The 24,164-nt window shown below is 43.1% G+C and overlaps 1 protein-coding gene across 3 annotated transcripts in view; it reads left to right on the top strand.

The window, feature by feature from the left end:
• The first annotated feature begins 1,490 nt into the window (after nt 1-1,490).
• The window catches only part of RNF125 (ring finger protein 125), a 47,921-nt gene continuing 25,247 nt past the window's right edge, over nt 1,491-24,164 (top strand). The window contains exons 1-2 of one of the 3 annotated variants that reach the window (XM_019986851.2): nt 1,491-2,234; nt 22,183-22,336. In XM_019986851.2, the coding sequence (XP_019842410.1) occupies nt 2,071-2,234; nt 22,183-22,336 (318 nt within the window). In that variant the 5' untranslated portion in view covers nt 1,491-2,070. The remainder of the gene's footprint in view (nt 2,235-22,182; nt 22,337-24,164) is intronic. The other 2 variants (XM_070778772.1, XM_019986850.2) reach the window with 2 other exon arrangements.

The raw sequence follows: 24,164 nt of genomic DNA, 5'->3' as shown, positions 1-24,164 counted from the left end.
CAGGTTGAACTGCATTAGGAGGTAACTAAGAAACAAAGACATAAAAAAGCAGAGAATCTGGTCAACAAGACAGGACAGGAGCTGAGGGGCATGTGGGAATCAAAGGAGGGTTTTTTTCTTTTACAGAAAACAATAGTTATCTTTCCTTCACTCCTGTATCCATTTTCTCAGCAAGCCCTTTTAGGTTTCTGTCAAAATATATCCCAAACCTGTCCATCTCTCACCTACTACCCAGAGAAGCCCCTGGTTCTGCCACTATTATCCTCACTTGGACTCATTCAGTAGCCTCCTAACTGGTTTCTCTGCTTCCGTTCTTATTTTGCTTTTGTCTTTTCCAAACCACACAGGAGTCAGAGTACTCAAACGTGGCACCTGGAATAAAACCCAGATTCTCGGTCCTGGCCTGAAAGATTATGATTAGGCCTGACTCCCATCTCATCTCATCCTGTTTACACTCCTAGCCCCCCATGCTCCAGCTCCACACCCTTCTTTCTGGGGGGGTTGTTGTTGTTCTTGCCTGGTTCACCATTCCCAGAGCTTAGCAAATTTCTCCCTAAATCTTGGAGTGTTTGACTCCTTTTCATTATTCCTGACTCTACTCAAATATCACCGAAACCAAAAAGTCTTCCCTGACCTTATGCTCACTGCCCCAATCTTCATTCCCAGTTCTATCTTCCTCTTGACTCTTATTATCTGAAATGAACAAGTTCATTTATTTATTTGTTGATTCCTTATATCGTCTCATTAAAAGTAAAATATGGGCAAAACTGGATGAAGTGTATAAGATTATTGTTTATTATTTTATGTGTGTATTGCATATGCATACTATGTATTACTATGGATTCTCTTTTAATAATAAGAATATGAATCTATAATTGTTGCTGTTGCGTGGGTGCTTAGTTGTGTCCGACTCTTTGCAATCCTATGCACTGTAGCTCACCTGGCTTCTCTGTCCATGGGATTTTTCCAGCCAAGAATACTGGAGTGGGTTGCTATTTCCTACTCCAGGGGATCTTCCCGACCCAGGGATGGAACCCGGCATCTCTTGCCTCTCCTACATTGGCAGGAGGATTCTTTAGCAAATGCGCCACCTGGGAAGCCCTGAATCTATGATTATCTTCCCCCAGAATGTTTTTTAAGTAAGTTCTGTGAGAACTGGGATTTTTGTTTGCTTGTTGGAAACTGTGTCCCCATCACCAAAACGGAGTCTGTCACGCAGTGGGCACTGAATAGGTTTTATTAAATGCGTGAATTAATAACTGATGTATTTGTTCATAAATATTCAAAAGAGGATGGAGAGGGAGTACAAACAACAGCAGGCGATCCTAAAGTGAGGAAACTGGGCGGGGAGCGGGCAGCAGAGGTTGGGGAGGAGGGGCGGTTGCGGTGTTGGGGGAGGGGACGCTCCTAGAATTTAGCGCTGGAATCCCTTTCCTAGAGTTGGGACTCAATTCAACTCCAAGAACTCTTCCCACTACTGCTTGCTACCTCTCCATTTATGGAGTGTTGATTAGATGACGGAAGTAGTGATTAGCACTGTCTTAGGACACGCTCGTAGATCCTCTCTGTGACTACAGCAGTAATCATCACATTGCAAGACCGAGAGGACCATCACCTTACAAGTGGGTGTTCTCCGATTGCGTTCAGGCAAGACCACGCCCGCACTTTCACACACTCGCTCTAGTGGTTCGGAAGGAGGAGTCGTGCGATTGCCGCCGCTGTTCACCGCCAGCCCAGGTCCTCGGCTCTGCAGTTGAGGTGTCAGATTTCAATCCTCCAGGGCCGGGGGACGGCTGGCGTGCACCGTGCGCCCCGCCGCCGCCGCCTCCCAGCCTACACTCGGGCAGCGAGTGGAGGGAGGTTCACTCCGAACGCGGCCGCGCACTCGGCCTGCCCTAGACCCAGGCTGGGCGCCGCGACCGAGGCTGCTCCTCGGCTGCGCAGGCTGTGCGCGCGGGGAGGCGGCGATCGCAGCTGGGCCGGGACTTCCTTCCTCCACCGCAGGACAACAAAACAAGCCGGCCGCAGGCACCGAGCTCTTGGCGACCGTCTGGGGCAGGAGGCGCAGGGATGGGCTCCGTGCTGAGCAGCGATAGCGGGAAATCCGCGCCCGCCTCGGCCACCCCGCGGGCCTTGGAGCGCCGGGGGGACCCCGAGCTGCCCGTCACGTCTTTCGACTGTTCTGTGTGCCTGGAGGTGTTGCACCACCCTGTTCGGACCCGCTGTGGCCACGTGTAAGTGCCAGGGGAGCTGGGTTTGCGCGCCCACCCCGCCCTGGGTCGGGGGTGGAGGTGGGTGGGTGATGCTAGAGGAGCAGTGAGGATGGGGAATTGAGATGACAGCACTTGGAGGAGACTGATTCGAGGAGAGGCCTGGACCCGTCGAGGGCGGACCACTGGGAAAGTGCCCAGTCGGAAAGTGACACAGGATTTCAGGGAGGGGAGAAACACCAACCGGCGGGTCTTGCAGCGCCCCCGAGAGACACCTCCTCCGGCAGCCCAGGTGCACAGCCCCCGGGATGCGGATCCAGGGCTGGCGAGCAGAGGAGGGTGCGCAAGGCTGGAGGAGCGGCACGCGCCGGGACCCCAGGCGGGGGCTCGGCTGATCGCAGTGGCCGCTCCCCTCGGTTAATCGTGCGGCGCTTCCCTCTCCGCCGGGAGCCGGGGTTGGTTTTGTTTTGCTCGCTCTGTGCACGTGTGGTCCAGAACGCCTGCCGAGGCTGGTCTGTTGAGCAGGCAAGGATCTGTGCAAAGTGTCAGGTCTCTCAAAGAACCGTCAGATTGGATCGTCCAAGTGACTTTCTGTGGCCTTTAGAGTTTAACCAGCCGCCAGGGTGGGGTCTGGGGCTTGAATATTACCCCCAAGCCTGTGAATGCAGCCTTTTAAAGCCCAGTCACTCGAGTGACGGAGGTTGCTGACTACCTGCGTTGCGCACCGCCCCTTCACACGGTAGGAAGTAGGGATAAAAATAACTGTCTTAAAAACCACATACACGCTTTGTAACGAAAACGCTCTGGGAGCGCACAGCTGTGGTCGTTTCTAGGAAGAGTTTAAAAACAAAATCCCTGTATAAAATTGGCACCTCCTTAACGTGTGCCCGAGTAACTAGTAGTTGGGGGTTGGGTCTGTGAGTTTGTGTTCTGTTCGTTTAAAAAGCTTTCTTCCGGTGGATGCATTGGGTTTGTGACTGGGCGTGTGGGTAAGATTGGCGGGGGGCGGGCGGGGCAGGAGATTTCATAGAGCCTGAGTGAAAACCCATTTAATGTCTTCTTTGGATCACCGACTAGTTTGATGAAGCTCCGAGGCAGTAAGTGCTTTTTTGGCTTACCGGGGAAAAAAGAAGTGTCATAAATTATGAATGCAAGTGCACAAAACGTCTTTAAAAGGACTTAGATGGTCCTTGACACCTATAGCCTAGCATCTGAGAAACAGTTTTCAACTCCGAAAAGCCCAGCAGAGAGCCAGGAGAAAAATCTGCCCTCCACACAATGTTCAAAGCAAGAGTGCCCCTGGGCATTATTTTGTGGCTGTATTTTCAGGGTCTGTCGTTTCAGCTTTGTACTTTAAATTCAAGGCTAATTTACCTCCTGTCTGATACCTGATGTAGTTTCCTGGCCGTCCACATTGACATAATTCCCCCGAGGTCAAGATAGAAGCCAAGATGTTATTGTGTCCTGTATGAAATATATTGATTAGTTCAGAGCAGTAATAACCCTCAGGATAATTACATTTAGTCTGTATAGCTCAGCGGTAAAGAACCTGCCTGCCAATGCAGAAAACCTTAGAGACGCGGGTTCGATCCCTAGTCTGTACCAGAGTTAAAGCTTTTCGGTTGCTGGGAACACACACCGTGGACACCGAGTCTGGACGACTTTCTTTTGTAGGACTGAACGGGGCAGCATTGCTATTGGAGATTGTTATCTGATGGTTTCCCCTAGTTCGGATTTTTGAATGCTGCAGCTTAGTATGTGCAGTGTTTTGCTTCTGCTAAAGGGTAATAAAAACTTGTGAAATGTTAAATCCTGTGTTTAATCTTTTTCTTTGTTAAAGTGAATAGGAAACCAGCAACTGGAAAAAAAAAAAAAAAAAGCCATGAAGTAGCACAAGGGCTGGACAAATCGCCTTCCCTCACTTTACTGTTCTTTGTTTTGACAAAGCTATGTCCATTGTTCTGGCTGTGGGCGCAATTTCCATATTCCTACTTGTGGCAAATGTACTTGGGCCTCTTCCACTTTGTCAGTGTTAACTAGAGTCCCTTCTGCTCTGGAGATGGTGAGTCCGCCTAACGCCATTTGTACTTCCTAAATGAATTACTCTCTTCCATTGAACTTAAATTGGAAAATGAGGAAATGAAATGAAACTGCTATATTATCCCAGACTTAAGCTAATTTCCAAACTTATTAAACTAGGTTGTTTATGCTAATTTCGGTTTATAAACCAGTTTCAAGTTGAGCAAATATAATATGGCAACAATGCCTTGAATGAATATGTATGTATCTACTGTGATGGAGTGAAAGAGTGAGCTTGATAGAAAGCAGAATTTGAAGTTCTATCTGCCAGTAAACAGCTGTGTAATCAGCACTCTGCTTAATCTTTTTGAATCTTAGTTTCTTCGTTTGTAAAATGAGATGAGTCATGAAATTTCTGCAAGTATTAAAAATGTGAAAGTAGCCCGTAATACTCAAAACATAGTTGGTTTTTTTAATTGGAGTATAGTTGATTTACAATGTTGTGTTAGTTTCAGGTGTCAAAACATAGTTTCTGTTTCCCTCAAAGTCATTCCATAAAGCAAGCAAAAACCCAGTTATGGGTTTTCTCATCTCCGGATTTCTTTCGGAATCAAACTGGGCCACAAGAAGATAAATCTGTGACGTTTCCAAGATGTTCCAGATAGTCTTACTCTTAGCTTACTTCTTTCTTCCTTTGGTGGGCTTTAAGAAGTTCCATTTTAATGTTCTGACGCCATTTGTATGGCCCTATCAGTTGTAAAAATAGATTTGGAGGCTGAGACTTCCTACCTCTGCCTCATCTTCTGCTGTCAGTGAGCTGGGGAAAGAGATGAGTGGAAACTGTATATGTGAAACTAAAAGGGAATCTGATTTAACATTTAAAAGAAATATGCAGAGAAATTTGATATGGTAGATACAGAGGGAGACAAAAGTGGAAGATAGATGAAGGGGGCTCAGGAGGAAGTTAATGACCTCATGATTAGGCCTGTTGAATGTATAGTAGTCTCATAGGCAGACATCTAAAAAGTGTCCTGGGACTTCCCTGGTGGTCCAGTGGCTAAGACTCCGAGCTCCCAAAGCAAGGGATCCAAGTTCGATCCCTGGTAGGGGAACTAATACCCCAACTAAGAGTTTGCATGCTGTAAATTTAAGATTTTGTATGCTGTAACTAAGACCTGGTGCAGGCAAATAAGTAAATAAATACAAGATGCTTTTGAACTGTGGTGTTGGAGAATACTTGAGATTTCCTTGGACTGCAAGGAGATCAAACCAGTCCATCCTAAAGGAAATAAGTCCTCAATATCCATTGGAAGCACTGATGCTGAATACTGAAGCTCCAATAGTTTGGCCACCTGATGTGAAGAACCGACTCATTGGAAAAGACCCTAATGCTGGGAAAGATTGAGGGCAGGGAGATAAGGGGGCGACAGAGGATGAGATGGTTGGATGGCATCAGCAACTCAATGGACATGAATTAGAGCAAACTATCCAGGAGATAGCGGAGGACAGAGGAGCCTGTCAACAATGGTGTCGAAAAGAGTCGGACATGACTGAGTGACTAAGCATAGCACGCAGCACAGCATAATTGATATGTAACATTAGTTTCAGGTATATAACATGATGATTTGATTTTTGTAAATACTGCAAATTGATCACCACCCAAAGTCTAACATCTGTCAGAATATATGCTTAACAAAATTTGTCTTTCTCATGATGATTAACTTTTAAGATCTACTCTCTTGGTATCTTTCAGCAATCCAGCATCATTAACTATAGTCACCATATTCTATATTCTCTCCTATGACTTACTTATTTTGTAGCTCAAAGTTTGTACCTTTTAGACTTCCCTGATCATCCAGAGTTTAAGACTTGGCGCTTTCACTGCAGGAGGTACCCATTGGATCCCTGGTTGGATAACTAAGACCCCACATGCTGCAGAGCAACTAAAAGCCTGTCCAGGGCAACTCCTGAGCCTGTGCGCCCCAACTAGAGAATCCATGTGCCACGACAAAGATCCCACATGCCGGCAACTATGACTCCATGTGGCCAAAGAAATAAATATTTTTTTAAATCACTAAAAATTATTTTAGAAAAGAAGTATTTTTCAGGGAAGAGGGACCCACGTATTCCATGCTGCTTTAAAAGGCAAGTGCATGAAGGCTGGGAATTGACCACTGGGTTTACTAAATGTGGAGGCTATGGGTGGCCTTGTGAAGAGTAGTTTAAGTGGGATGTGGGCTCCAAAACTAATTGGAGTGGGTTCTCAAGGGATCAGAGAAGCAAGTGAGAGATGGGGAGTATCAAAAGCCCTTTCATGGAGTTGGGAGGCAAAGGGAGGAGAGGGATTGGGGCAATCACTGGAAAAAGATGGGGGATCAAGAACATCTTCTTTTAAAAAAAATAATGGAATGTTTTGTCTGCTGATGGAAATGAACCAATAGTGAGGGAAATTTTGATTCACAGTAGAGAAGAGAGAATTGCAGAGCTATGATTTTCAATGGGGGAGCTGGCTTTAGGTAGAGGAATGGACAGTTCATCAGTATAAGAGGATGTAGAATATTAAATGGGCACAGATACAGGTGGTTAAATTGAAGTGCTGGGAGGTCGTGGAAGTTTTCCATGTGATTGCAGATTATCACTGATGTAATATTTGACCTGTGATTTGATTTTTTTTAATTGAACTGTAGTTGCTGTACAATATTCTGTGTTACAGATGTGTGATATAGTCATTCATAATTTTTAAAGGACACTTCATGGGAAATAGATGGGGAAACAGTGGAAACAGTGTCAGACTTTATTTTTTGGGCTCCAAAATCACTGCAGATGGTGACTGCAGCCATGAAATTAAAAGACGCTTACTCTTTGGAAGAAAAGTTATGACCAACGTAGATAGCATATTGAAAAGCAGAGACTTTATTTTGCCAACAGAGGTCCGTCTAGTCAAGGCTATGGTTTTTCCAGTGGTCATGTATGGATATGAGAGTTGGACCGTGAAGAAGGCTGAGTGCTGAAGAATTGATGCTTTTGAACTGTGGTGTTAGAGAAGACTCTTGAGAGTCCCTTGGACTGCAAGGAGATCCAACCAGTCCACTCTGAAGGAGATCAGCCCTGGGATTTCTTTGGAAGGAATGATGCTAAAGCTGAAACTCCAGTACTTTGGCCACCTCATGTGAAGAGTTGACTCATTGGAAAAGTCTCTGATGCTGGGAGGGATTGGGGGCAGGAGGAGAAGGGGATGACAGAGGATGAGATGGCTGGATGGCATCACTGACTCGATGGACGTGAGTCTGAGTGAACTCTGGGAGTTGGTGATGGACAGGGAGGCCTGGCGTGCTGGGATTCATGGGGTCACAAAGAGTCGGACACGACTGAGCGACTGAACTGAACTGATACTCCATTTATAGTTATTATAAAATATTGGCTATATGCCCCATTTGTATAATACATCTTTGTAGCTTGTTTTATACCTAACAGTTTGTACCTCTTAATCCCCTAATCCTAAATTGCCCCTCCCCCTTCCTTCTCTCCAGTAGTAAGCACTAGTTTGTTTTCTGTATCTGTGAGTCTGCTTTTTTATTCTCTAGCTGTAACTTTTAGGTTCCAGATGTAAGCTGTATCATACAGTATTTGTCTTCCTCTGACTGATTTCACTTAGCATAATGCGCTCTAAGTCCACCCATGGTGCTATAAATGTTCCTTTCTTTTTTATGGCTGAGTAGTATTTCATTCCTGAGAAGACAATGGCACCCCACTCCAGTACTCTTGCCTGGAAAATCCCATGGGTGGAGGAACCTGGTGGGCTGCAGTCCATGGGGTTGCACAGAGTCGGACACGACTGAAGCAACTTAGCAGTATTTCATTCATCTTCTACATCCATTCATCTACTGATGAACACTTAGTTTGCTTCCATATCTTAACTATTGTAGATAATGCTGATATGAACATTGGCGTTGTATGTGTCTTTTTGAATTTGTGTTTTCATTTTTTTCAGATATATACCCAAGAGTGGAATTACTAGATCGTATGGTAACTCTATTTTTAATTTTTTGAGAAGCTTCCCTACTGTTTTCCACAGTGCCTGCACCAATCTACATTCCCACCAACAGTGTATGAGGCTTCCTTTTTCTCCACATCCTCACCAACATTTGTTATTTGTGCTTTTTGGTGATGCCATTGTGATAGGTGTGAGGTGATAGCATGATTTTCATCTGCATTTCCCTGATGTTCAAGCAATCTTGAGCATCCTTTCATGTGCTTCTTGACCTGTGATTTGATTTTAAGATGAAACTTTGCAGTTTAAACATGAGCCTTTTAAGGCCCCTGATGCTAAAACAAATGTGTATAGAATGCCTCCTCCTTCTAATGTACTTGGGTAAGTAAGCATCACTCAAAATATGATGATTGGGAATGCTCTGGCAACCAGTGGTTAAGACTCTGTGCTTCCAATGCAAAGGCCTTGGGTTTGATCCCTGGTTGGGGAACTAAGATCCCATATGCTGAGCAAAGTGACCAAAAAAAGTGAGGGTCGGGGGGGTAGAATTTGATGATTGGAGTCTTGTACCATCTAGACCCATAACTCTTGAGAGCCGTTGTTCTAATAAAGTAATGCCACTTTCTACATTGCCACTGCTTTAAGTTCCCAAGCTTAGCAAATGTTAAGTATTTTGAATTAATGAGTGACTCTAAGACAAAATTCAAATACTTCTGTGAGCACCACTTTGGACAACCACTTCATAGTGCCAGCCAACTGATGCTATGGAGTTTGAGTCATAGATAGGAGTCCCATGATAGTTATTGAACTCCCTTGCTTTTATAGGTTTATTCGTTTATGCCTATATTACTGAGAATTTTAGAAAGATGTGATTAAGCTGGCCTGAAATTTACCTCATTTGATGGTTGGGCTGCACAGTGTTTACCTAGCAACATTAGTGTTGTCATAGGCATGATAAATATTAGTGATCTATTAAATTACACATTTTCCAACAAACAGAACTTAAATAATGATGCAGATTGAGTTTTTATGCTGCACGAGATTCTCCATAGAATGTGACCACTGGTCCTGGGTTTTGATCCCTGGGTCAGGAAGATTCCCTGGAGAAGGGAATGGCTACCCACTCCAGTATTCTTGCCTGGAGAATTCCATGGACAGTGGATCCTGGTGGGCTACAGTCCACGGGGTCACAAAGAGTCGGACACGACTGAGTGAATAACACTGGTCCTAGGACCGGCAGCACTACAGAATCTCAGCCCCCAGCTCAGGTCTGCTGAATCTCAATCTGCATTTTCACAAGAGGCCCATGTGATTTTTATCCATTTTCGAGTTTGAGAAGTTCAGCCCCAAATAATCCTATTTAACTGACAGTAAGATGCAACAAGTTGAGGACAGTGTTTGAGCATTATAGAGAGGCACCCCTCTAAGATTGTAGGTGAAAGGAAGTAAAATTTTCCTTAGGGGGGTTAAATATAAAAATCAACACATAATGGAGTGTAGATTCAATGTTCTGAAGGCAGTCAATTTTTGGAGGCTAAATGATTTCCAGGATGGAGTAACCTCATTGACTACATAAAAACATTGAAGGTAATTTCAAGGGACAGTGGCTGGGGGCCTGTGCTCTGAGAAGAACAGCACTTGGGCCTGTCCAGGCTGATCCATTCATCAGTGGTAGAAGGGAGACTGGTTGTGTGTGTGTTTATTGCCTTATATTGGAGTTGTTGTTTAGTTGCTAAGTCATGTCCAACTCTTTTGTGACCCCATGGACTATAGCCCACTGGGCTCCTCTGTCCATGGGATTTCCCAGGCAAGAATACTAGAGTGGGTTGCCATTTCCTTCTCCAGGGGATTTTCCTGATCTAGGGATCAACCCACATCTGCATTGGCAGGCAGATTGTTTTCCACTGAGCCACCAGGGAAGCCTTCATCCTCCCTTTGAATAACAATAGAAACTCCCCTTATTCTATTTATATGTTCCCCAAGGGACCGAAGATTTTTTGTTCAGCTTCATATTGGCCTTCCCACAGTGAAGCACCCCAGTGCTGAGAGCATAAAGAAAATGTTAGACCAACCACGTGTTGCCAAGGGCTTCTTCCAAAACTGCATTTGGGGATCACCTCTGGCCCCTTATTCTGCCTGTCTAGCCCTGGGCCCCATGGAGTCCCTAACGCATCCTTGCTTCTACTAAGGGTGCAGTTTTCGCTCCTAAGACAGTGGACATAACTTTAATTACCCAAGGTCCTCAGCAACCCTTTCCCCATTTTCCTCCGATACTTTGCCAACTTTTCTGTTGTTTGAGTTTTATTGCTAATCACTTAAATTAGAGAAACAGATTAGCAAAGGGGTTAATAAAATATATAATGGGGGTGGGTTGATTAAGTTTCCAGCTGGTTTTAAAGTTCTTAGAGTCATGATTGATGTCATCAGGAGCTGCAAGATCAACAGAGGGGAGGCAAGTGGTGTGAGTGAGAGAGGAGGGTGGACGCCTACAGGAACAGGCACCAACCCATGTGGCCACTTGGGAACCGAGTCCAGAGCTGCAGGAGACTTAGCTTTTCAAGAGAAGCCAGAACTTTGATTTCATGTGTGAAATCTGATTTTAAAGCAATGACAACTTGGGACTTCCCTGGCGGTCCAGTGGTTAAACTCCACGCTTCTGCTGCAGGAGGCACAGGTCCCATCCTTGGTCCAGGAACTAAGATCCCGTGTGCCGCAAGGGGTGGCAAAAAAAAGAGAGAGAGAGAGAGAGAAGCAATGACAACTCATTCAGAATTTTTGAAAACATTAACTCAACCTTTAAAAAAGGGCTGTTGACATCCATCCTCAGCTTTCACCTACATTCTCCTCATTCTGATCATGTCTGTCGTGAGTCATCATAGTCTTATGGAGGAGGAGGACAGACGTGGAAATTCCTTACTTCCTGGGGCTTGTGTTCATTTTCACTTCATGGGTTTTCCCAGAAGGGGTAAAATAGTTATTAGCGAGAACATTGGCCCCTGCCCTGAAAATTCTCCTTGGGTGCATTCCTCATAACCAATTCAGTTGTTTCAATCTGCTGACCATTTACTGAGTAGCTACTACTCAGTGCCTGGGGCTGTGTGGGAGGGACGCTTACAGGACTCTGAATGGTTCTATGCAGTGTGTATTTTTGTGGTTTTCATGCAGTGTTATTACTGAGGCATTTTTTGTTTTGTGGGGTTCTGTTTTTCAGCTTTATTGAGGTAATACAGTACATAATTGTATACAATTTTATAACCACCACGTCAAACAAGATCTAGGACAGTTAGTTCCTTTACCTTAAAACTTCCCTTGAACAGGTACACACTGCTATATATAAAATAGACAAACCACAAGGATCTACAGTATGACAAGGAACAGTATTCAGTATCTTGTAATATAATGGAAAAGAATCTGAAAAAGAATATATATATATTAATATATAAATATATAGGTATGACTGAATCACTTTGCTGTACACCTGAAGCTAACACAGCAATGTAAATCAACTATATTTCAATTACAAAAAAAAAAAGACTAAGAGAAAAGACCGAACAACATCAGAAAAAAAAAAACCCTTCGAATCTTTTGCAGTCAATCCACGCCCCGCGTAACACCATCTGCTTTCTGTCACTGAGTTCTGGAATCATACAGTAAATAGTCTTTTGTATTTGACTTCTCTCACTTAGTAACGGGGCATATATTTATTGTCATTTGGTCAATCCTAAACCCTTTGCCTCTGCTTTCCAAATCGATCCTAAATCTGTCTATCCGCTTACACTGTCTACTTTGCTGGTCTGAGCCACACCCTCTCTCTTTTTTAAATAATTGTGTTTATTTTTGGCTCTGCTGGAGTCTTCGTTGCTGTGTGGACTTTTCTCTAGTTGTGATGAACAGGTGCAAGTCTCTAGTTGCGGTGCTCGGGCTTCTCATTGCAGTGGCTTCTCTTGTTGCACAGCACAGGCTCTAGGGCGCACGGACGTTAGTAGTTGCGGCACACGGGCTCAATACTCGCAGCTCCCAGGCTCTTAAGCACAGTCTCAGTGGTTGTGGCACTTCGGCCTTAGTTGCTCTGCGGCATATGGACTCTTCCTGGATCCGGGACTGAACCCGTGTCTCCTGCACTGGCAGGTGGATTCTTTACCACTGAGCCACCAGGAAAGCCCCACCACTCTCTCTTGAACCAACTCTTATGGTGGACTTAATGCTGAACTCTGAGCTATGGCTCTCATACCTCTAATCCATTCTTCATAGAGGAACCCCAGTGATCTCTGTAATGTAGATCAGGTCATATCACTCCCACTTAAAACCCTCCAATGCCTGCCTATCACTCTTAGCTCTGGCTTTATGGTCTCTATCCTACACAGGTAGACCCTGGGCCCCCTGCATTGCAGCCACACTGGCTTTCTGTATCTCAGCAAAACGGTCCCTATTTTTTGTACCTTCTGTGTTCAGCTTGGAAAACCATTCCCAGGTCTTCTGAAGTCTGGTGTCTTCAAATGTCATCCCAGGGACCACCCATCTTACTGCTCCCTCTGCCCCACCCGCTCTATTTTTATTGCCAACTGTTTTCTTCTTCTCAGAGCATTCATCCTTTGCCCGTCCTTTTGTTTACCTGCTTATTTCCTCTCTCTTCATCCTGTAACTCTGAGAGCAGGGACCTCAGGCACTGCCATGGTTTCACTCCTGGCATGTCAAACACTGTCTGGCAATCATAAGCTGTTATTAAAAATTTCGTTAGTGAGTCTGTGCTTATGTGGTTGAGTCTGGGGAGATTTTTGCAGGCTTTGTAAAGTCTTCATTATAAACCATAGAATAACTGTTCTTGCTGAAAGCCATACAAATTCTTTTTTTTTTTTACAGTTTGTATTTTCTCACTTTAGCCTTTTATTATCTTTCCAATTGTTCCTGCTCTTTAAATTTTTGAATAATCATAAATGCAAGCTAATATTTTCCTCACCCTGAATTTCAGTGCTTTTAAAAAATATTTTTCTCTTCAAATCACATTCTGTTAAAAAAAAATTCAAAAAAAAATTCAGACCTCTCATCCTCTGAACATTTCCCTTCTTAATTTTCCAACTAAATTTTCTCAGAAGTAAAAAAAACTTAAATAAGTAATTTAAATAAATCATCATAGTAAGATGATTAATTTCCCCTAACATTTTATTATGAAAAATGTCAAGCATACAGCTAATTTGAAAGAATTGTACAGTGACTATCCATAGATCCACTATCTGTATTCAGTTGTTCATTTTGCCATGTTTGCACTTATCTTTTTATCTTTCTATCACATACTTATCCATCAATCCATCTGATTTTTTTTAATGCATTTCAGAATGGGTTACAGACATTAGCACACTCTACCCCTTCTCATATGAGCATGCATTATATTAATCATGGGATTTTTTAAAGTAAATTACACATAGTGAAATGCATCCATTCTAGGTATAACATTTGCCCTTAAACCTATGTTTAGCCCAAACCTCTATTAAAATATAAAATAGTCTCATTGCCCCCATATAGTTCTCTCCTGCCCCTGCCCAGCCATTCCTGTCCTTGTACCCTTGTAGACAGTCATTGTTGAAACATTTTTTTTTCTGTCATAGATCAGTTTTACCTGTTTAAGAACTTCATCTAAGGTGAAATATGGTCACTAGTGTCTGGTTTCCTCACTCAGTGTGTCTTTGAATTTCATCCATATTATTGCTTGTATGAGAAATTTGTTCTTTTTGTATTGCTGTGTAGAATTTCATTGTATGATTGTGCCACGGGTTGTTTATTCACTTTTTTATTGATATATACCTGGGTTATTTCCAGTTTGGGGCTATTATGAAAACATTCCTTCTGAATATTCTTGTACAAATGGATATTTTAAAAAATTCCTTTTGAGGGAATACATGGGCTTGGTATTGCAGAGTCAAGGGGTACCTGCAAGTTTCAAGTTATCAGACATTACCAGACCATTGATCCCAAGCGGTTGCAGATGATTTACTTTTTAAAAGAATTGTTTGTTAATGTTGGTAATAAGTTGATGTGGTTCACACTTAAAATTTGACAATGAAAATACCCTTCTTCTACCACACACCTTTTCTTTCCAGTTGCCATCTTTTCAACGGGTAAATAAATGTCCTTATTTTCCTTACCCCAGATGTTCTTATACACCTACAAGCCTGCAAGAAGCTTTCACTGTGTGTATACAGTTCTACACTTCACTTTCTGAGACATTTTAGTTTTGAGTTATCTTGTCTTTATTCCCTGGTGGCTCAGATGGTAAAGAGTCTGCCTGCAATGAGAAAGATCCAGGGTTGATCCCTGGGTCAGGAAGATCCCCTGGAGAAGGAAATGGCAACCCACTCCAGTATTCTTGCTTGGAAAATCCTATGGATAAAGGAGCCTGGCAAGTCCATGGGGTCGCAAAGAGTGGGACACGACTGAGTGACTAACACTTTCTGTCTGTATTCCCTGTTATGTAGTATATATTACATAAAGCTGAATAACCCTCTGTGGTTTCTGATTAGGCCCTTCAGAAAATGTTTGATCATTGTATACTTTTTGCAAGCATTTCTATATTTGGCTTCGTTGGGTCTTTGTTGCAGTATGAGGGACATTTGTTGTGTCGTGTGGGATCTTTTGTTGCAAGCAGGGACACTAGTTGTGACTTGCAGGCTCTGTAGTATGGGCTTTGTTGTTCTGTGGCATGTGGGATCTTAGTTCCCCAAGCAGGGGTTGAACCTGTGTCCTTTGCATTGGTCGGCAGATTCTTAACCGCTGGACCAGCAGGGAAGTCCCAATCACTTGTATACTTTTCATGCCAAGATACCAGGGTAGGGATGGTAGAAACTCCAGCACTCATGAATTGAATTTGATAGCTACACCTTTAAGGAGAGAATGTTCCCCTCAGATTTTTTGAACTCAGCAGTTCTGCAGTCTTGCTTCTGTAGCCCAGAAAGTGAGACTTGAGCTGCAGCAGCATCCAGCGCGTTTGCATGGTGACAATGTTGTGGTTCTTATGTACTCATAATCAGTAAATTCAATCTGTTCTAAAACACCTTGATCTTGATGTGTTTTCTCCACTTGATAAACACTTCTATTAAAAGGAGTACAGTTAATTGACTCATCTACCAGATTTGCTGCTAATATCCTCATATAATGCAACAGCATCTGTATCAGGCTCATGTGAGAGTTTCATGCCACAAGTAACACCACTGTACAGACTTGAATGGGTTATAGGGAGAGACTTGGTTTTAAACATACCTCAAATGTGCTCCTTTTCATGAATATCTACTAGAATTTCCACTATTGTGGTTATTGATTATAGTTACAAAAACATGTACTAAGTATTTACAAAATAACAGCAGAAATATACTCTAGGTAATGTGAGGAGAAATATCAATAACCTCAGATATGCAGATGACACCACCCTAGTGAAAGAGGAGAGTGAAAAAGTTGGCTTAAAGCTCAACATTCAGAAAACGAAGATCATGGCATCTGGTCCCATCACTTCATGGCAAATAGATGAGGAAACAGTGGAAACAGTGTCAGACTTTATTTTGGGGGGCTCCAAAATCACTGCAGATGGTGACTGCAGCCATGAAATTAAAAGATGCTTACTCCTTGGAAGGAAAGTTATGACCAACCTAGATAACATATTAAAAAGCAGAGACATTACTTTGCCAACAAAGGTCCATTTAGTCAAGGCTATGGTTTTTCCTGTGGTCATATATGGATGTGAGAGTTGGACTGTGAAGAAGGCTGAGCGCCGAAGAATTGATGCTTTTGAACTGTGGTGTTGGAGAAGACTCTTGAGAGTCCCTTGGACTGCAAGGAGATCCAACCAGTCCATTCTGAAGGAGATCAGCCCTGGGATTTCTTTGGAAGGAATGATACTAAAGCTGAAACTCCAGTACTCTGGCCACCTCATGCAAAGAGTTGAGTCATTGGAAAAGACTCTGATGCTGGGAGGGATTGGGGGCAGGAGGAGAAGGGGACGACAGAGGATGAGATGGCTGGATGGCATCACTGACTCGATGGACGTGAGTCTGAGTGAACTCCCGGAGTTGATGATAGACAGGGAGGCCTGGCGTGCTGCGATTCATGGGGTCGCAAAGAGTTGGACACGACTGAGCGACTGAACTTAACTGAACTGAACGCCCACCCAGCTTATGCAGGTACAGCAATCAGTGATCTCATAGCTTTGCTGCTTCTACTTGTCACGCGTGCTAAGTCCCTTCAGTCGTGTCTGACTGGACTGTAGCCCACCAGGCTCCTCTGTCCATGGGATTCTCCAGGTCAGAATACCGGAGTGAGTTGCCATTTCCTTCTCCAGGGGATGACCCAAGGATTGAACCCACATCTCTTATATCTCCTGCGGTGGCAGGCGGGTTCTTTACCACTAGTGCCACCCGGGAAGCCCAAGGGTCTTTAAAAAGACTACAAACTTTGAGCCTCTCCCAAAACTGCTTGAGGATAAAAAACATTACTATCTTAGGAATTCCCTGGTGGTTTGGTGGTTAGGACTCTGTCTTTTCACTGCCAGGGGCTCTGGTTCAATCCCGGGTCAGGGAACTAAGATCCCACAAGCTGTGAGCTACTGGCAAAAGACACCCAAAAAACAACTCACTACTGTCTTCACAGCTGTGTGACCTCAGCAAGTTGTTAACACCTCTCTGAACCTCAGTTTGCCATCAGTCAGGGTAGAGAGAAAGAGGAGCATTTAGCATTACTCCAAGAGTGAAGTGAGGTAGTGTGACCAGTGCCCACCATGGAGCTTGGCACCAGGATTCATCTTCTGTTTGTATTCTGTTTGTGCAAAACTCAAATCAGTGTGAGCAAAGAGGGGGTGACTTTTAGTTGACAAGAAACACAGTGTTACCTGTTTGCTCCTAAATCATGTAGACAAAGAATTCCTGCCAGAACCTTAAGTGTTCATTAGAAATGTTAATTATGAGTTGAGCATTTGAACTGTTGTTTGTAATACTCTTACACTTTGAGAACCAATCCTTAGGGACACAAGGAAAAGCTAAGAACATTGTGCCATAGAACTTACAGTTAATCACCTGAGGCAGACAGAAGTAAAAGACAGCAGAAGACTTAGATCTTTTGATTACGAAAGTATTGCTCTTTCCAAGAAGGGCAGCTGTGGCTGTGCAAAGACAGGTTACTGAATTTTTGAGTCAGAAAACCAAGGAAGATACCTACAAAAAATAAAACCAAAACTATCGAGAAAATGGTAATAGGATCATACAAATCAGTAATTACCTTAAAGGTAAATTAATTAAATGCACCAACCAAAAGACATAGACTGGCAGTGTGGATGAAAACTTGTGCATGTATGCACTTCACTTACCACATCATTCTACTTTCCAAATTGTATGTAATTATTTTATATTGTTAAGTTAACCATGTTTCCCTTATGGCTCCCAATTGTAATCATCTTTTATTTTTTTTGTCTGAGTGTTGGTTGTGAAAACTGATAAACACCTAAACATCTTTTACTGTTGTGATTCAGTTCAGTCGCTCAGTCGTGTCCGACTCTTTGCAACCCCATGAATCACAGCATGCCAGGCCTCCCTGTCCATCACCAACTCCCAGAGTTCACCAAGTCCGGGAGACTCACGTACATCGAGTCAGTGATTCCATCCAGCCATCTCATCCTCTGTCGTCCCCTTCTCCTCCTGCCCCCAATCCCTCCCAGCATCAAAGGCTTTTCAATGACTCAACTCTTTGCATGAGGTGGCCAGAGTACTGGAGTTTCAGCTTTAGTATCATTCCTTCCAAAGAAATCCCAGGGCTGATCTCCTTCAGAATGGACTGGTTGGATCTCCTTGCAGTCCAAGGGACTCTCAGGAGTCTTCTCCAACACCACAGTTCAAAAGCATCAATTCTTCGGCGCTCAGCCTTCTTCACAGTCCAACTCTCACATCCATATATGACCACTGGAAAAACCATAGCTTTGACTAGATGGACCTTTGTTGGCAAAGTAATGTCTCTGCTTTTCAATATGCTATCTAGGTTGGTCATAACTTTCCTTCCAAGGAGTAAGCGTCTTTTAATTTCATGGCTGCAGTCACCATCTGCAGTGATTTTGGAGCCCCCAAAAATAAAGTCCAATACTGTTTCCACTGTTTCCCCATCTATTTGCCATGAAGTGATGGGACCAGAGGCCATGATCTTCGTTTTCTGAATGTTGAGCTTTAAGCCAACTTTTTCACTCTCCACTTTAACTTTCATCACGAGGCTTTTTCATTCCTCTTCACTTTCTGCCATAAGGGTGGTATCATCTGCATATCTGAAGTTATTGATATTTCTCCCGGCAATCTTTATTCCAGCTTGTGCTTCTTCCAGCCCAGCGTTTCTCATGATGTACTCTGCTGTGATTATGTAACTATTATTCATTTAATACCATCATACCACGATTGGTCAACAGAAAATAATAAAATTCTATAGCACTGAACACTGCCGCTTAATAGAAAAAAGAAAAAGAAAACCCAGCTTAAGACTAACCAAGTTCAGGCACTTTCTGTAGCTGTGACTTTATAGAAGTAACAACCAGTATCACAGTTTGCTCATCTGTAAACGAAATAATGATCTTTCTTAGGGGGTTGTTAAGGTTAAATGAGTTAAGGTCTGTTATAAACTTTGTAAATAAAAAGCAGTGTATCAAATTTGAAATTATGGGGACTTCCTTGGCGGTCCAGTGGTTAATACTCCATGCTCCCAATGCGGGAGTCACCAGTTCAATCCCTGGTTGGGGAACTAACAGCTTGCATGCCTCAGGGCACAGCGTTTAAAAAAAATTTTGTTTGAAATTATATCAAAACATAAAGTTTCCAAACAACATTAGTAACAAAAAGAAGAAAAGGGTAGGAGCCCAGGCAGATCCAGGGTTGTATATAAAGAGCAGGGCAGTCCCATCAAGTTATTGTTGAATCAGCTCGTATGTCACTGTTTAGCACGCGTCTCCCAGGGAGACGGTTTACTCACTTAGTCTGGTCGACATCAGGTGCTCTGCCTTCAGCAAGGGATTGTGGGCACCTGGATTGGGGTCCCACCAGTTTGTATCTCATATAAGAGGGGTGGGTCCTGCAGAGCAAAATCAGGATGCTGTGGTAAGAGTAAGGGGAAATGGGTGCTGGGCAGGCGTAGTTCAGTTCAGTTCACTTCAGTCGCTCAGTCATGTCCGACTCTTTGTGACCCCGTGGACTGCAGCACACCAGGCCTCCCTGTCCATCACTAACCCCCGGAGTCCACCCAAACCCATGTCCATCGAGTTGGTGATGCCATCCAACCATCTCATACTCTGTCGTCCCCTTCCTCTCCTGCCCCCAATCCCTCCCAGCATCAGAGTCTTTTCCAGTGAGTCAACTTCCCATGAGGTGGCTAAACTATTGGAGTTTCACCTTCAACTCAGTCCTTCCAATGAACACCCAGGACTGATCTCCTTCAGAATGGACTGGTTGGATCTCCTTGCAGTCCAAGGGACTCTCAGGACTCTTCTCCAACACCACAGTTCAATGGCATCAATTCTTTGGCTCTCAGCTTTCTTTATAGTCCAACTCTCACATCCATACATGACCACTGGAAAAGCATCAAGCAAATGCCTTGGGAACAGTGCAGACATAAGTATCCTCTGCGTGTATGTTAGGGTTTTATCACAGAGGGAGAAGAGAATACTTTCAAGAATCAGTAATGGCTAATCACAATGACTAATAATGGGACTTCCCAGGTGGCACAGAATCCACCTGCCAATACAGGAGATGTGGGTTTGCTCTCTGGATCAGGAAGATCTCCTGGAGAAGGAAATGGCAGCCAACTCCAGCATCCTTGCCTGGGAAATCCCATGGACAGAGGAACTTTGTGGGCTACAGTCCATGGGGTCGCAGAGTGGGACACGACTAAACACATGCACACAACGGCTAATATATTTGTGAATTTTGTTTGTGAAATTTCCTTGAATTGTGTACCTATGATACATGAACTTTTCAGTATGTATAGTTTACTTAAACCTTGAAGAGCTTAACTTCTGCCATATATTAATATTCCCAAGTAGATATTACACACTGAGTTAAGAGCTATCAAATCATGCTAATGTGTATAACCTATTGAAATGCTCACTTTTACTCTGTGTGCACTTAATCGTCAACAGTTCCCATAAATAGGTCAAGATTATGTGTGAATTCTGTTCATTATGTTAATATTTTGTCAAGATTATCTTTGAGAAAACCAGAGAATGTATTTCTTGACATGGAGGACATTCCTAATAGTGGTGATTTTGATTAGGTAATTGTCTATATCTGAGGATGAGTTTAAAATTATGAACACTTATAATGTGTCTGGTATTTTTACCTCTTCAACTTGTTAGTTCCTTATCTAACACACAAAAACCCACAAAACAAAGATCTATTACCCCTCTCCCCCGACACACAAATTTTAAGGTAAAATAAGATTAAAGAACGGAGAAGGCAATGGCACCCCACTCCAGCACTCTTGCCTGGAAAATCCCATGGATGAAGGAGCCTGGTGGGCTGCAGTCCATGGGGTCTCTAAGAGTCGGACAGGACTGAGCGACTTCACTTTCACTTTTCACTTTCATGCATTGAAGAAGGAAATGGCAACCCACTCCAGTGTTCTTGCCTGGAGAATCCCAGGGACGGGGCAGCCTCATGGGCTGCCGTCTATGGGGTCACATAGAGTCGGACACGACTGAAGCGACTTAGCAAGATTAAAGAAAAGAAAATGATGTTAGATATCCTTTGAGTTATAGGGTTTTTTTTTTTTTAATGTAGTTGATTTATAATGTTGTGTTAGTTTCAGTGGGCTTCCCTTGTGGCTCCGCTGGTAAAGAATCCACCTGCAATGCAGGAGACCTGGATTCGATCCTGAGTTGGGAAGATCCCCTGGAGAAGGGAAAGGCTACTCACTCCAGTATTCTGGTTTCGAGAATTCCATGGACTGTATAGTCCATGGGGTCGCAAAGAGTTGGACACGACTGAGCAACTTTCACTTCTGAAGAAGGAAATGGCAGGTGTAGGCAAAGTGTAGGCAAGTGTAGGCAAAGTGATTCATTTGTACATAGATACATACAGATATATAGATTCTTTTTCAGATTATTTTCTATTATATCAATAGGTTATTATAAGATATTGAATATAATTCCCTGTGCTATACAATAGATCCTTGTTGCTTATCTATTTTGTGTGTAGTAGTTTTTATCTGTTAATCCCAAGCTCCTAATTTGCCCCTCCCTCTCCCTTTCCCCTTTGGTAACCACAAATTTGTTTTCTATGTCTGTGAGTCTGCTTTGTAAATGAGTTATCTGTATCATTTTTTTTAGATTCCACATATAAATGGTATCATATGATATTTGTCTTTCTCTGTCTGACTTAGTAGGATTACCTCTAGATCTATCCATGTTGCTGCAGATGGCATTATTTCATTCTTTTTTGTGGCTGAGTGATATTTGAGTTATAGTTTGAATTCTGTTTATAAGAAGGCTGTTTGACCACCTTGCCTGTCACCTGTTGTGTGTCTAGCACATGTGGTGAGAACCTGTGACCCACAGGGAAGATAAAGAGACTCTCCAGCAAGTGTAGGATGCAAATGGAGCTCTCTCTTTTTTTTTTTCTAATAATTAATTTTTATTAGAGTATAGTTGATTGACAATGTTATGTTAGTTTCTGCTATACAGCAGAGTGAATCAGCTATCTGTATGCATGTATTTCCCCTCTTTTTTGGATTTCTTTCCCATTTAGGTCACTACAGAGTGCTGAGTAGAGTTCCCAGAGCTGTTCAATAGGTTCTCATCTGTTATCTATTTTATAATAGTGTAGATGGAGCTTCCACTTGGCAGAACTGCTCTTAGTATCCGAGGTGTCATTAAAATACAGTTTCCACACATGAACTCCCAGTGGCGGCTCCTTAATTCCTGTCAAGGAGAGTGACGTGTTCTTGGTTTGTGTCCTGTAGATTCTGCCGTTCTTGCATCGCTACCAGTCTAAAGAACAATAAGTGGACCTGTCCTTACTGCCGGGCCTATCTTCCTTCCGAAGGAGTTCCAGCAGCTGATGTCGCCAAGAGAATGAAATCCGAGTTCCGGAATTGCACCGAATGTGACACTCTGGTATGTCACCCTGCCTTTGCTCATAGTTACCAGCTTAGACCGCTGAGAAAATTGTTAGACAGCTAGTCATTTCACCTCTGCCTTTGACCTCATCCTACTCAGATTTCAGAGTGTATCGTCTCAGTCTCTCCTCTTCCTGTCCTCCAGTTTCATAAGTATGGACTGCAGGAGAGCCGTCACCTGATGCCCACCATCACCTAATTTCTCAAATGCTTTCATCAACCACCTCCATTTCCTCCCTTCCCATTACTCCCCTCACCCCTTATTATGTGGCCTCTATTATGTTACTGTAGCCCGCCCAGTGCATAGCTTTATTTTCAAGCCCAGTGGCGTAATTCCATCTCTGCTGCTCTGGGCTTTGCAGTAGTTATCTCTGTTGGCTGCTGCCTCCCTGTTACTGTTTTGCTCCGTTGATACTATACTAGTCTGGTTAGATCATGTGAGGTCTTAGAAGCTGTGTCAAAGGTTCTAGATTTTATCTTAAGTGCCATAGGGTGTCATAGAAAAAGTGTAAGCTTTTGATCAGGTTTATATTTTTAAGCTCTGACTCAGGCATGTGCATGGAGAATGGTTTGGAGGGGGCAAAAGCAGAATTGGTGGAGTCAGTTTAGTGGCCTTTAGAATAAGTGGTTAGGAAGCTGGGTTAGCGTAAAAGCATTAGGTACGGAATAAGAGGTTGTTTCAGGGTGTACTTAAGAGAGGGATTGAAGAAAATTGGTAAGAAGCTGGATGTGGGGGGTGCATACGAGTGAGGTGTCAAAGATGCCTCCCAAGTTTCTGAGATGAGTAGGTGAAAATGCTAATATGGGGAGTAAATTTAGAGAAGAATCTACAGAGTTAAGTTTTAAGTTTTACATACATTACATTTGAACTGCTAAGGGGACTATATCTAGATATTACCTGTCTAGAGATCAAAAGGGCGATCATATACTGAAGATCTCAATTTCTTAGAGAACCTTTCTTGCTTGTTCATCTAAGTTATAATCTCTTAAACACTTTCTCTTAGCACTCTGTGCTTTCCCTTTATAGCACTTATCACCATTTGTAATTGTGCTTTTGTGACTTAAGTTTAATGTCCATTATCCATTATCCCCACCAGATTTCATGAGGGTAAGGATTGTGTCTGTTTTATTGGGTTGTGTATCAAGAGCTTTGAATAGTGGCTGGAACATAGTAAATGCTCAAGTGCATTTTTTGAATATTTATGTAAGACCTAAATCTGTTCATGGCTGTGTGACTATAGAATCTATGCATGGTCTTTGGAGTCAGACATCTTAGGGTTGAGCACTAATTCTCTCACTTACTGTTTGTGATTTGGGGCAAACTATTAATCTGTTTTTGTTTGAGTCTTTGTAAATTGAGGGAAAAGATAACGTTCGTGTTACAGGGTGGTTGTAAAGATTAAAGACAATCCACAAGTGGCTTTTAGCACTGTATGCTCAGTCGTGTCGGACTCTTGCAACCCCATCGACGGTAGCCCACCAGGCTCCTCTGTCCGTGGGATTTTACAGGCAAGAATAGTGGAGTGGGGTGCCATTCCCTTCTCCAGGGCATCTTTCTGACCCAGGGATTGAATTGCATCCCTTTCATCTCCTGCATTGGCAGGCAGGTTCTTTACCACTAGCGTTACTGGATGGGATTCATTTTAGCACTGTGGAAATGAATGCTAAAATCAATAGCTCAAAATCAATAGCTTTTCACATTCTTAGTAATCAGTATTGCTTATTTTTATTTTGATATTTTGCCATCGTTTAAAATTCAACATGCAAAAAATCAAACTCAGCATATTATTCTGTTACCCAGTTCTTTGGTATCTGTCAGAAACAAG

Source organism: Bos indicus, chromosome 24 (assembly GCF_029378745.1).
Source record: "Bos indicus isolate NIAB-ARS_2022 breed Sahiwal x Tharparkar chromosome 24, NIAB-ARS_B.indTharparkar_mat_pri_1.0, whole genome shotgun sequence".
Lineage (NCBI taxonomy): Eukaryota > Metazoa > Chordata > Mammalia > Artiodactyla > Bovidae > Bos > Bos indicus.
Note: the sequence above shows the minus strand (reverse complement) of the source record. Positions and strands in the feature narration are given on the sequence as shown.